The 13,077-nt window shown below is 41.1% G+C and overlaps 1 protein-coding gene across 4 annotated transcripts in view; it reads right to left on the bottom strand.

Annotated features, from left to right (window-relative positions):
- Window positions 1–13,077, bottom strand: part of myo7a.L (myosin 7a L homeolog) — a 93,516-nt gene that overhangs the window by 10,194 nt on the left and 70,245 nt on the right. For all 4 annotated transcript variants that reach the window (XM_041582840.1, XM_041582839.1, XM_041582838.1 and 1 more), the window contains 18 exons: window positions 12,671–12,889; window positions 12,340–12,447; window positions 11,968–12,177; window positions 10,592–10,795; window positions 10,146–10,322; window positions 8,582–8,671; window positions 7,409–7,536; window positions 7,028–7,154; window positions 6,283–6,402; window positions 5,709–5,882; window positions 5,224–5,451; window positions 4,976–5,146; window positions 4,615–4,732; window positions 4,158–4,284; window positions 3,689–3,858; window positions 3,286–3,476; window positions 2,394–2,518; window positions 1,828–1,985 (listed from right to left, as the gene is read on the bottom strand). In XM_041582840.1, the coding sequence (XP_041438774.1) occupies window positions 1,828–1,985; window positions 2,394–2,518; window positions 3,286–3,476; window positions 3,689–3,858; window positions 4,158–4,284; window positions 4,615–4,732; window positions 4,976–5,146; window positions 5,224–5,451; window positions 5,709–5,882; window positions 6,283–6,402; window positions 7,028–7,154; window positions 7,409–7,536; window positions 8,582–8,671; window positions 10,146–10,322; window positions 10,592–10,795; window positions 11,968–12,177; window positions 12,340–12,447; window positions 12,671–12,889 (2,845 nt within the window). The remainder of the gene's footprint in view (window positions 1–1,827; window positions 1,986–2,393; window positions 2,519–3,285; window positions 3,477–3,688; window positions 3,859–4,157; window positions 4,285–4,614; window positions 4,733–4,975; window positions 5,147–5,223; window positions 5,452–5,708; window positions 5,883–6,282; window positions 6,403–7,027; window positions 7,155–7,408; window positions 7,537–8,581; window positions 8,672–10,145; window positions 10,323–10,591; window positions 10,796–11,967; window positions 12,178–12,339; window positions 12,448–12,670; window positions 12,890–13,077) is intronic.

The raw sequence follows: 13,077 nt of genomic DNA, 5'->3' as shown, positions 1-13,077 counted from the left end.
ATAAGCACTATAAGTATGTATATAATAATGTTTGTATATAATACACAAAAGCCATGAATATCTTGTAAATTATATCCCTATCAATGGTGAGTAGTGATGTCATCAGTTATAAATGGCGAGAAGTGATGTCATTTTTGTCACTTGACAATATAATAAATAAAGTTCCGCTTGTTGGAAAATAGGTGGATAACAGAAGTCACCTCATAGTTCCGTGACCTGTATAAAAGCACTCGGCAAATATATATATATATATATATATATATATAATACACAAAAGCCATGAATATCCTATAAATTATATCCTTATAAATGGTGAGTTCTGATGTCATCAGTTATAAACGGTGAGTTCTGATGTCATTTCTGTCACATGACTCACTGAAACTTGTGTATTATAATAAATAAAGTGCCCCCAGTTGTAAAATAAGAGGATATTAGAAGTTACCTCGGAGTTCCATGACCTGTATAACTCAGCCTTAGGCCTTGTGTTTTTATATTGTCATGAAACTCCTCGGTAACTTATAATATCCTTATATTTTTCAAGAGGGGCTACTTTATTCACTATATATATACTACTTACTATGGTTTCTTTAAAAAAAACTGTTAAAGAGGTGGTACTTTTAGTTTATCACAGAATAGCCAATTCTGATCAACTTTTCAATTGGCCTTCATTATTTATTTTTTTATCGTTTTTGAATTATTTGCCTTCTGTTTCTTTTCAGCCTTCAAAGGAGGGTCACTGACCCCATCTAAAAACAAATGCTCTGTAAGGCTACAAATGTATTGTTATTGCTACTTTTATTGCTCATCTTTCTATTCAGGCCTCTCCTATTCATATTCCAGTCTCTTATTCAAATCAGTGCATGGTTGCTAGGGGAATTTGGACCCTAGCAACCAGATTGTTAGTATTGCAAACTGGAGAGCTGCTGAATTAAAAGCTAAATAATTAAAAAACCACAGACAATAAAAAATGAAAACCAATTGCAAATTGTCTCAGAATATCACTCTCTACGTCATACTAAAATGAATTTAAAGGTGAACAACCCCTTTAAGTACAGGGCTCCCATGCACTGTTATAATCCCCCCAACATGGATTTAGTTGACATATATGTAGGGACCCATAGAGTTAAACGTGTCTCTATGACTTTAATTCCCTATACTTCCTGATCTTCCTAGTTACTGGGGGAAGCTCATGTATCTAGTTAAAGTATTTGCATATCCCAGTTATTGGCCAGGAGGCGCTGTGACCACTTCCTGCCTCACTTTGGTACAGTGCTGGGAAAGGAGTGGCACTTCCTCTTTGCATTTCACCTGAGGAACAGGGTGGATGTGTGTCTGAGCCTGGGCATGGGTCCAGTAAAGTCGGACTACAGGGCTCCATGAACGAGGCATTATATAGTGGCAGGTGTAGCTCCTGTAACAGAAGTGTAAGTCAGTTAGAGTTGAGCTAAAAAGAGCAGTTCTGAGCTCCAACATAGGAGTGACAATTTGGAGGTATCTCTCCCAGGCCATATTGCCTGTAGTATTGGGATCCCAGTGGAAAGGGAATCAGACGAGAGGATTTCCCTGAGGTGATCCAGAGACCACTACTCGGATATGTCTCAGAGGTGAAGTGAGATTTCCTGTTTTATTGCACAGTAGCCTGTGGGAGTTGTAGTTACACTACACCACACCTTTAATCTTCCATGTAGCGAAGGCCCTAGCCTGAAGTGTTAGAGTCACTTGTAAACCATGCTCTAGTGCAGTAGCTGGTAATTAACCCTGTTAGCCAGTATAGCCGAAGATTACATATAGGTGCTGCCATACTGCAAGTACTCTGATAAAGGATATCAATAAAGGCCATGCAGGCCTCCTGTGACAGCTCATCACTCATTAACACCTTCTTGAGTAAGGCCTGTTTGATTGGCTCCCGGGTGTAACTCCAGAGCTTGTCCTTCCCACGGTTCTTAGTGATCATGACACGACTCAGGGTGTGTTTTGGAGGAGGCCTATCAGAGAAGATAAAAATCATTTAAATGTTCTCATTTAGTCTTTTCATTTTCTCAACCAGAGGATGGAGACCCCGCAAACTGGTTGGGGCTTAAAGCAGTAAGGTTTGGGGAGAATGCCTATTGCTCTCCTAGATATACCTGAACGATATGGCTGAATGTCAGTTTGGATGAGATTTGGGATGTAAATGTATTGGCTGCCCAAGAGTGACAAACTCATACTGTATATTCCTATAGCCATAAACATCTTATGAGTTCAGGGAGGCCTGACCAAAGGTTGGATCTCTGACTAGAAGAAGTCTGAAAACCACTGGCTTACAGGGATTTTCCAGCCATTGTTAGGATACCTCCTCACACAAAAAAGTTCTATGTTCAATGCTTGCCTATGAGGTTCATCACACAAGTCACCTGAAATAGTCATAGGAGAATTCCTCCAGTGTGTATGGTTTCATCTTCTCTTCATGCTCCAAGGTGTTCAGTTGGACGGCCTTTACCACATCTTGTTTCTGGTCTGGAGTCATTGTAACCAAGGCCTGGGCAGCAAAACATCAAATCAAGAGGTGGTGATATGCAATAAAATGGGCTTTATTTGCCTCGATACAAACCTCTCTAGAACCTTTGGTGCTATAGACCTGTACAAGCTGATTTTCCTGCTTTGTAGCCTGGGTCAACCCATTGCCCTTTATTATTAACTAAAGTAAATTGGAATAGACAAGGGTCCTATTGTCAACTTTGGCCAAGGGGTCTGTTCCTTTACATTGACATCTTTATACACTGCGTCTCTTCCCCTCAAAACACATGAATATCCACCACAGAATATAGTGAACCTCTATCCATACAAACAAGCCCATCATTAACCACCTGGCTGAAGAACTAGGAGAATAAGAGAACGTTTATAGGAAATGCACACTGGATCAGAACAGAGAAAAGAGGAAAGGAGAGACCAAGAGGTAGGGGGAGGGAGAAGAGAAATAAAGAACACTTGAGGACGTTCTAAAGATTTGGCAATAAGGGAAAAGTAATAAGGATTAGAGAAAATGGTTGTGGGAAGAATATACGTCAAAATAATAGAGAATGTGGAAATCTGGAGACAAGGTGTGGGTAAATGGGAGGTATTAAAAATAAAAGAGCAGAACATAAAAAGGCAACATACAAAAACAGTGTGAAAAGAGGATACAAGAGATTTTTGAGGGACAAAGTCTGCCACCCCTTTTGTAGCTAAACAGCAGCTCAAGGAGTACAGGTTGGACACAGCACCACAAACATACCCCCCGATTTTACCATAACACCTATGACATACCACAATTTCTCCAGGAGGCTTAGTGACGGTCGGCATGACATACACAATCTCCGTAGGGAAATCCCCTTTGTTTTTGGTCCTTTCATTATAACCGTGAGCCCAGCCAGAGTTCATAATGGTTTCCCCAGTGTCATGGTCCAAAAGGATCAAGTCTCCTTTCTGAAAGCTCAGAAATCCCGAATCGTCTCCCACTATTTGACACCCCCCAAAAAATAAAATAAGATCTGATTATTTCATAGGAAGTAAAGCTGATTCCATTTTCATCCCAAACGTGACAGGTAGGTCATGGGCTGGTGGTCATGAAACCAGAAAACAAACTGTTGCTAAGATTGAGGCAATATCAAAATTATGCATGTATAACTAGTTCTTAATGGGGCCCCAATAACACAAGAAACTCTCTTACCAGGATTTGGATTATCCTGTAGGGCCACGACGTACTTGGACCTTTTCCGAAGTCCTTCCAAGAAAGTTACCACCAGGTCCCGAATGTCTTCTGCATTGTTGGACGTGAAGGTGTACTCATCCCCTTTGATGGTGGCCAAAGTGAAGCTTTGGCCTTGCATTTTACCTCCTCTTTAGTCACATGAAAAGAAGGAACATACATATATGCACTTTCTTTAAGGGGCTAAATTTTTATTTATAACTTGGGGTTTAACTACGGGAGTGCCAAGGCTTTACTACCAGACTCTGGGATGGCCTCAGTGACACAAAAGTAAAACTGCAGAATGAATAGACCAGTGCAGATTCCTCTATGGAGAAGTTGACAAATATGAGTGGGGACGGAACAGAATTAAGACATTTAGATGGCTTATGAAGGTTGTTACTGGTAAACTGCACTGTTATCTCCATCTGTTGCGAGGGTGATATGTTACCTGCTGCTGGAGACAGCCATGATCTCTGGGAAGGAAAGTTCTAGAAGGACTTGCTCCTGCTCATCAACAAAGTAAACCCCAGTCCAGTTCACGGCAACAATCACGTCATTCTTGGGTAGGCTGGGTCCTGAATCACACAGAGGAAAGGATGAGGATGCATATAGGAGAGGAGGAGGTTCTAGAAATCACTGCAAAGATCATCCTGAAACATCTTGGGTGGTACCAAGAATAGGACAACAACATGGTGGAATGGGGGCATATGAGCACCAAAGGAACAGTACAAGTAGATGGCAAGCTATTACTGAAGTACAACGTCGATCACCTACTGAGAGCCAAAGGATATAAAGACATGGAGCTGTAGGTCAGAATCCATCTTGCCCTGAGTTCTACAACCCTTTAAAGATGGCTGGAGGTAAAAACACAACAGAACACACGAAGGACATTAAATTACTATTACCTGAAAATTTAAAGGCTTCGTAAAATCTGGAAAATAACAAAGGCCACTTAAAACGGGCAAAATCCACAACATTCTCTTTTACTTTTTGGGAGTCCGATCGCTTTTGAGCATATATTCCCTAGAGGAAGGAGAAGACAGTAAAGGAGTGTTAGCTAATATGATTCTTAACAGTAATGAGGAAATTGGCCCATCTGGGAAATACATATGGGAGCAGAATTTTAGATAAAAATTCTTTCTGTACAGACCATGAGAGAACCCAGTGAGTAGACCCTACTACAATTCAAATTGTAAGAGAAGCTTAGGCGGCTGTTGGGAAGTGGAGAATACTAAAGAAGAAAATGCTGAACATAAAGTAACTTACCTTTTTATGAGCTGCGATTATGAACTGTGCCCATTTCTCCACATTTTTGGATGGCGTGATTTCTCGGTCGGGAATGTAAGAAGGGATAAGGTTTAGCAATCGTTCCATGATCAGCTCAGAGCCATAATCAACGTAGTATTGCTGGGAAGCCAACTCTGCCAGGTCTTCTTCCTGTGTGAAATACAAAGCTGTGCAGAAAACTGGCGTAGGACCTGTTGAGTTGAGTTAAGTCTGGAACTGAACATTACCTTGTCACATCTGTACTCCCCGAACTTTACCCCTCTCACAATCTGCTGGTATATGAGGTTGGAGGCGACATTGTCGTCTGTTGGGTCATGCCAAGGAGTGAAGATTTCTTTCCTGAAGAAGAGTCTCCAAGGAGCGTTTCTTTCCTGAGCGCCCTGTTCCTTGGCATATTGCTCACATTGAGACACGGCATCCATGACATGGTCAGACCCACTTCCCAGAGAGGACACCTGGGTTAACAGAGAAAACCAGATATTTTCTATACTCTCTTCAGAATGTGAATTATGCCATAATATTTAACATTTGAAGGCTATTTGCTATACAAACAGCCATGTACCTACCCAATCATGTTCCTTCTTCCGGGAACATGAATTTACCCAATCGCATCCCTCTGAATAACTTTAGAATACAAATTCAAATAATTCTGCATATTCAGAATAGAGCACAGGTCTCATAAAATCATGGTTCTTAGACAGCTCTCTTATACCTTATCAAACAGGGCTATGTACAGGGAGAAGCCAAATCGATCCTTCAGGCTGATCTTGTCGGCCAATGAGTTACACAGCTCCTTTGCGGTGGTGGCAGAATCAGTCAACAGGGTCTTTGTTGTCCCATCCATGAAAGTGACGGGTAACATTATCGGCTTCTTGGATTTTGTTGCCTGATGGGAACAAGAAGATTTGACCTCAGTCTCATTACATGTTATCCTCTCTCTAATCCCGGAAGCTGGAACCCTCATTTTAATAACAAATAAAGTTCATATGCCAACCTGTGGCTCCTCAACAGTTGGTTCCAGCTCCAGTTCCCATCTTATCCCAATTTGGGGTGAAATGTTGCCCACTTTACACATGCTAAATTCTATCTAATGGTAGCACAACTGTCCATTGGCAAAGCAGTAGATTGTTTAAGAACTAACATGACCAAAATATAGATAATGAATTTGACTCTATACACTATTTGAACACGTAGATATGTTCTATCATTTTCAGGTGAAGAAGGTGACATTTTTGTTTGGGGAGTTTACCAATAAGATGTTTGTCTATACTCTCTGGGTCACATACCTGCAGTTCCAGCCAGCTGGGAGGTTGGGTTCTGGTGCCATTAGCAAACGTCCTTCTAAGTCTCTCTTCACAATATGGCGCATATCCTGGTGGTCCCCCACTGATGAAGTTTCTCAGGTACTGGAATTAAGAAAAAAATAGGTTGGAGGATGCCAGTGGAATGGTGAAAATGTGGAGCCCTATGACAGGTAACGTCAACCATGACCAAAATTACATCTACCCTCATGCTTACATCATTTCAAAAAGAATGCTGGGAACTGTACTTTGTTTAACACATAACCTTTGACGTGTTTGTTCTTGTTTGAAAGATGATGAGATGTCCAATCACCCTTGATCAGATGACTGAATGACATTTAACTGAGGGGTGTGTAAGATCATACCCCTTTGTCCCAAATACATGCTGCTCATTTTTCAGCACAATTGCTTGACCAGGAGCAAAGCTCTGCACCACTCATATCCCAATGTCCTTTGCTTTTGTGTTGGATGTGACAAATAATTCTGATGGAGCTTTGGGTTACTCTAGAAATAGGCCTACCTCCCAAATTATCCATGGCCAATCTTTGTGGTGCTGGGAGTGAGGAGCTAATCATAGGAGAAAACTCCCAGTCCCTATTTGTCCCAGAATGGAGTTGGTGACAATCTTTCCTTCTTTGAAGCTCATACTAATATGTGACACAACATTACACAATAGAAATAGATTTTATCTCTATGGATCAGCCTCTGTAGATGTTACACACGGATTCACCTTGACAAACTTCTCAGATGGGGCAAAGCATCCCACGCAGAGAGACATGAGGATCCAACCCCTGGCATGGCTGCTTTTTGAAGGATTCTGGGTAAGCTGCTTGCAGATTTGGCAATAGATTTCATCCCTACAGAAAGTAAAGCGAATTACTTGGCTTGTTTTAGATTTCATGGTGCTGAAGTCAAATAGATGGTCATCCAATTGTCCAAAGGAAAGATTTAACTAACTTTTCCCATGTCCCACCCTCTAATATTATTATTAACATGTATTTATATAGCGCCAACATGTGTTGTATTCAAATAATGTATGGCTTATGTCCTCATGCCTTTCTCTTCTTTGGCTTGAAATATCATATGATCCTTTCCTAAATAAAACTCTAACCTTAAAGCAGGCCTCAGGATACCATTCCCAATAATAAAGTGGAGCTTCTCCAGATTTGAAGTAGGCCGATCCTCCAGCATACTGTTACCCTGCAAGGTGGACTCTCCATCATGGAGCCTCTTGGTTACCTACCCACAGGCAACAAGGGGACATGAACAGAAGGGTTAGAATTAAACATTTACACAACACTTTGGCTCCCCATGCCTTTGTAATAGTAATAGTACTATCTAAGATCTCTGGAGCTGCTCATAGACATATATATATAATGTTGACTTTGTGGGTTCTGTATCTCAGTAAAATCAGTTAGATATTTCAGAAATGATCTCATTTCGCCCCATTGTGAGAACTTATTATTAGTGACATTATTCCAGTACAGGTATGGAATCTGTTATCTGGAAACTTGTTATCAAAAATCTCAGAATTACGGGAAGGACATCTCCCAAAAAAAATTTGAATTATTTGAGTGGAAGAGAGTACATGCCAGATATTTCTCTACTTCTAACCATTCTAACCACTTCTAACTAATCATTATCATGTGACTCAGTTGCTCCCACCATCCTTAGTTATTCACCAACCTGTAGCCATTAAAAAGTGCTTGTTGGGTTCATACACTCCTTTGAGACAGAACAGTTGGGCTGCACCCCCTTTAACATACACATCATCGTATCAAACATACAGATACGAGTATGGGATCTGTTATCCGGAAACCCGTTATGCAGGAAGCTCTGAATTATAGAAAGGCAATGTCCCATAGACTCAATTTTATCCAAATAGTCCAAATTTTCTTTTTCTCTGTAATAATATAACAGTAGCTTGTACTTGATCCCAACTAAGATATAATTAATCCTTATTGGAAGCAAAACCAGCCTATTGGGTTTACGTAATGTTTACATGATTTTCTAGTAGACTTAAGGTATGAAGATCCAAATAATGGAAAACTCTAGGTCCACAGCATTCTGGATAACAGATCCCATACATGTAATAGTGTAGCCTTGGCAAGTACAGATGAAGCAGGCTGTATACTGAGAATGTACAATATATCTCTTTCACATGAAAACTAGAGAGGACATAGGGGGTCAACTGGACCAGATGGGATATAACTTATTATTAGGTAAAAGTTACTGGATAAAGATAAACATTTCCAACAAATTGTACAAATGAGAGCTGCCATACCTCCTCCGTGATCTTGGATTTTTTCTTTAACGTGAGTGAGACCAGCTTGTGCCGCACACTGTTTTTTTTATAGCCGTCGATCTGAGTGCTCTGGGAGAGAGAATGGAAAGGTCTGAGAATGGCAAACCTAATGTTACAAGTTTCATATAAAAGACAATGTAACCCTACTTTTTTATTTGCTGTTCCTGCTGTATTAACCTAGCCAATACTAAAGTAACTGTTTAATTTTTTTTTCTATCCGCTTACAGACCGCCAACCTGTGAGCTGCCATCTTTTATTGATCTTTAAATTATGTCTTTCTTTCCAAAAGATGCTGGGAGCTGTAGTTCAGTGCAGCCAGATAAGCAAGGGCTAGTGAGATGAACCTGGAAGCCCGGGGAGTGAAGAGCCATGAGAAGCTAAAGTAGGTTTTTACTTTAATAGATCTTATCCCCTCTTTGTGCTTTGAACTTACTCTTATAAATCTCTCGGCTCAGTCCCAAGCAGGTATTAAACATGACTCCTACATATCAATCATCTCTGCTCTGTAAAACTAAACAGCACATCCCATAAACATTTCCTCTGAAACTACAAATAATGCAACACCGACGCCAGAGACTTGATGCTGAAACAACAATACCGTCAGCACAACCGGAAAAATGTCACTTGGAACAATATTTTCTTTCCAATAATACGCGGAACAGCAACATTCCTGACTTTATTGATCCTTATATTATTTGCAAAGCTTCGTGCAGTGTGTAAAGTGCTGAAAAAGACCCGTGTCACTGGTGCAAAGTGCGGTGCAACCAATCATGGTGGTTTGCTTTCATATTTGCACTTTGCACTCTGACCTGCACTTCAATGAGGCCCAAGACCACGTGATAACGAATGTTAGTGTAACAGCTGCTTAGATTCACTGAGCAATACACTGTAAGGATCCAGCAGTCAGCAGCATGATCAGTGGTGTAACTAGATTGTGCCAGGCCCCCCTGCAAAAAAATATTTAGAGGGGCCACTTCCTGTCCTGCCACTGCCCCACCCATGTCCCTCCTCCTGCCCGCCCACTCTGCCCTGACTCTGCCAACTCCCACCCTTCCCAGCTGCAGGTAAGAGAGCGGCTGGCAAATAGGGTTTTTTGGCTATAGAGGAAGCAGACCCCAAAGTCCGGACCCGCACTGCTCCCCAGGGTCCCCCTGTGACTAAGGTTGCCATCCGGCTGGTATTTTACCGAACTAGCCGGTAACACACCTGCCAAGGCCGGGGGCTGGTTTTACAAATTTACCAGCAATGTAGTTGCCGGTAAATTTGTAATACCCTTAAAAAAATCCCTTGGCCTGCCCCCAATTTTCTTAGAACTTACCTTTTTTCGGCCTTCTGACCATTACGCGACGTGGCCCCACCCCCTTTTGCGGCACTGTATGTGGCCCCACCCCTTTTTTGAATCACGGAACACCCCTTTTGTTCCTGCTCCCCCACCGGCCGGTAAAAACTTGGAGAAAAGGTGGCAACCCTACCTGTGACTGAGGGGTCTGCTTCCTCTATAGTTACGCCACTGAGCATAATGCATATTATATATATTATTTACCTCTCCTTCCCCTTGCAAGGCTTGCAGCTCCCGTTTGTACGTCTTCTTTCCCAGGGTCTCGTAGATTTTAGTCATTACCGGGATCTTCTCGCTGCCGTTGCTCATGGCCGTGTGGTACTTTGGCTCTGGCAAGTCTCCCATGAAACGGAGGATGGTGATCCAGACAGCCAAGGCAGCCTTATAGAGACAGATGGGTACACTTTTCAATGCATAATTTAATGGGTCCCTTTATTATAGGTAGCAATTACTACCAGACAAGTGGAGTAAACCAACAGACAGAGATCACAGGGGACAACAGGAGGCGAGATGGGACAAAATAAGGAAACGCAAACTATGAATCAAATGATGCATGACATGGGTCCTTATTATAATACTATCATAACAACAGTGCTCAGTTCTAAGAGTGCTCAACCTATCATCTGCAGAATAGAAATATTCTCCCTCACCAGCTGGTCCCCTTCATCTTCATGGTATAACAGAGGCTGCTTTAGGGGTCTTCTGATATAGGTGTTGGTGGTGGTCCCTTGGAAATACGTGGCGGAAAACTTTGCAAATTTGTATTCCGAAAGGTCTTCCTCTTCCTCCTCTGGTAGGGGTAATGACCCATCGAGATCCTCCTCCTCCATTTCTCCTCGAGTTCCTTCTAGATCCTGAATGACAGAAAAACCATTAGAAATTAAGTTTACAACAACTTGTGCATCACCCTATGGAATAAAAAGCATTAATAGGGTTGTTCACCTTTAAATGAACTGATAGTATGATGTAGAGATTGATATTCTAAGACAATTTGCATTGGTTTTCATTTTTTATTATTTGTGTTTTTTTTACTTATTTAGCTTTTTATTCAGCAGTTCTCCAGTTTGCAATTTCAGCCATCTGGTTGCTAGGGTCCCAAATTACCTTGCTAGCAACCCTAGCAACCACACATTGATTTCATAAGAGACTGGAATATGAAGAGGGCTGAATAGAAAGATGAGCAATAAAAAGTAACAATAACAATACATTTGTAGCCTTACAGAGCATTTGTTTTTTAGATGGGTCAGTGACCCCCATTTGAAAGCTGGAAAGAGTCAAAAGAAGAAGGAAATAATCCAAAAACTATAAAAAAAAGAAAAATTGAAGACCAATTGGAAAGGTTTAGAATTATCCATTCTATAACTTACTAATAGCTAACATAAAAGTGAACCACACCTTTAAATGGGACCTGTCACCCAAAAAAAAGTATTCAAAATCCTATTTTATCACATTAGTCAAGCAAAATGAACTTTAATTACACTATATAAGTTATTTGAATCTTGTTTCCTTCCATCTGGGAATTCATAATTATAACAAGCAGGCAGGAGCCATTTTGTGGACACTGTTATTAAGACAAGTCTTGTATCATCTCAGAATCTTGTTTGTGCACCAGAATGGGGGACCTGATGTCCATCCCCATGTCCTGGCTACACAATTAAATGGTGAAGAGATTGGGGGGAATGTGGGGAGAGCAGTGACATGTAGGAAGTGCTGAATGGAAAGTGAAAGTAATTGCCTAAGGCATAGAGGAGGGGCAGACAATATTTGATTGACAGCAGAGATTTTTAAATGAATTTACAACAGCTATGAATGCTTTAATAAAATATTGAAATTGGATTTCATATTTAATTTGAAAATTACTTTTATTATACAGATTTTTGTGTCTGGGTGACAGGTCCACTTTAAGGCCTATTTGCATAGTGGATGTGATCCTCTCTGACAGGCAGCAGGTCCAACTTACATCATTAGAACTAGCAACGATATTTGCTCATATCAAAGAAAAGGGGCTCTTTAGGTGCTTCAGTACCTCAAATCCTGTTGGTGCCTGTCCTTCCTGACCAGGAAGAGATGATGTTGTCCCCAGAAAACCAAACATCTTATCCACCATGTCAGAGTCATTGACTGGTTCATTCCTGGCTTTCTCCATCTTCTCCAAGAGTTCCTTCTTCCGACGAGCTTCTTCTTTCTCCCTGACCTCTCGCTCTGCATCTTCTCGGACAAGCTGGGCTAAGCGCACCTAGAGGCACAAACATACACAGAAAACACCAAGTTACTCTCCATGTTTAAACAAAGAAAACCCCCAAATCTGTCAAAACATGTTGTAGAAATATGGGTCTAAAATGATTATGAAGTTCTACCCCACATAAGTCTCTAAGACCCAAATTAAGAATTTGGTTACTTGGTGCATCTTCTCTGCTTCCTGCTTGGCTTTCTTGGCGCTCATCTCTTTCTTCAAACGTTCTTCTTCGGCCAGCCGGATCTTCTCAGCCTCTAGTCGCCAGTGGTACTGGTAAACAAAACATGTAATAGTTATTATTATTATTCAATTGTTCTATTATATATCTTACAATAACTTCAAGTTGCTTCTACAAACAGATTTTATATGACCATTTTAAAACTGCCAATCCATTAACACATGCTTTTTTTTATAAATTAAAAATGTCATCTCACACTGTTTCTGCAGGAACCTTAAACAGAAACCAAATATAATAATGTTAATAATTTGTTACCTCTCCTTTCAGTCGCTTGTACAGTCGGCGGGCTATCATACCCCTTACATGGGCTTGGATGGTGAACACAGCCCAAAGCCGGTGGCGGAAAGCCTTTCGAACCAGGTAACCCCGACATCGAGCTTGAAAATAGCAGATTCGCTTGCGGGCCACATGGTACTGAGTGTGGAGCTTCCGGGATCTGTATAAAGCTTGGAGTCTAAGGAACCCAATCCGCATCTAAAAATACAAGTGCTTCCATTAATTTGCTATGTGAGCTCTACCATGGTTGGTTCTTGAATCTTAAATGTCAGAACCTTTAGAGCAATGGAGACCCAACTGTCATGTTGCTCCCCAGTTTAGGGCTTTGAAAAGAGGTAGTGGGGGCTCAGTCTAGAGGTAATGTATATTCAGATTTGAGGATAATG

The sequence above is a fragment of the Xenopus laevis genome, chromosome 2L, assembly GCF_017654675.1.
Source record: "Xenopus laevis strain J_2021 chromosome 2L, Xenopus_laevis_v10.1, whole genome shotgun sequence".
Taxonomy (NCBI): domain Eukaryota; kingdom Metazoa; phylum Chordata; class Amphibia; order Anura; family Pipidae; genus Xenopus; species Xenopus laevis.
The sequence above is the reverse complement of the archived record's forward strand: the minus strand, read 5'-3'. Positions and strand labels throughout refer to the sequence as shown.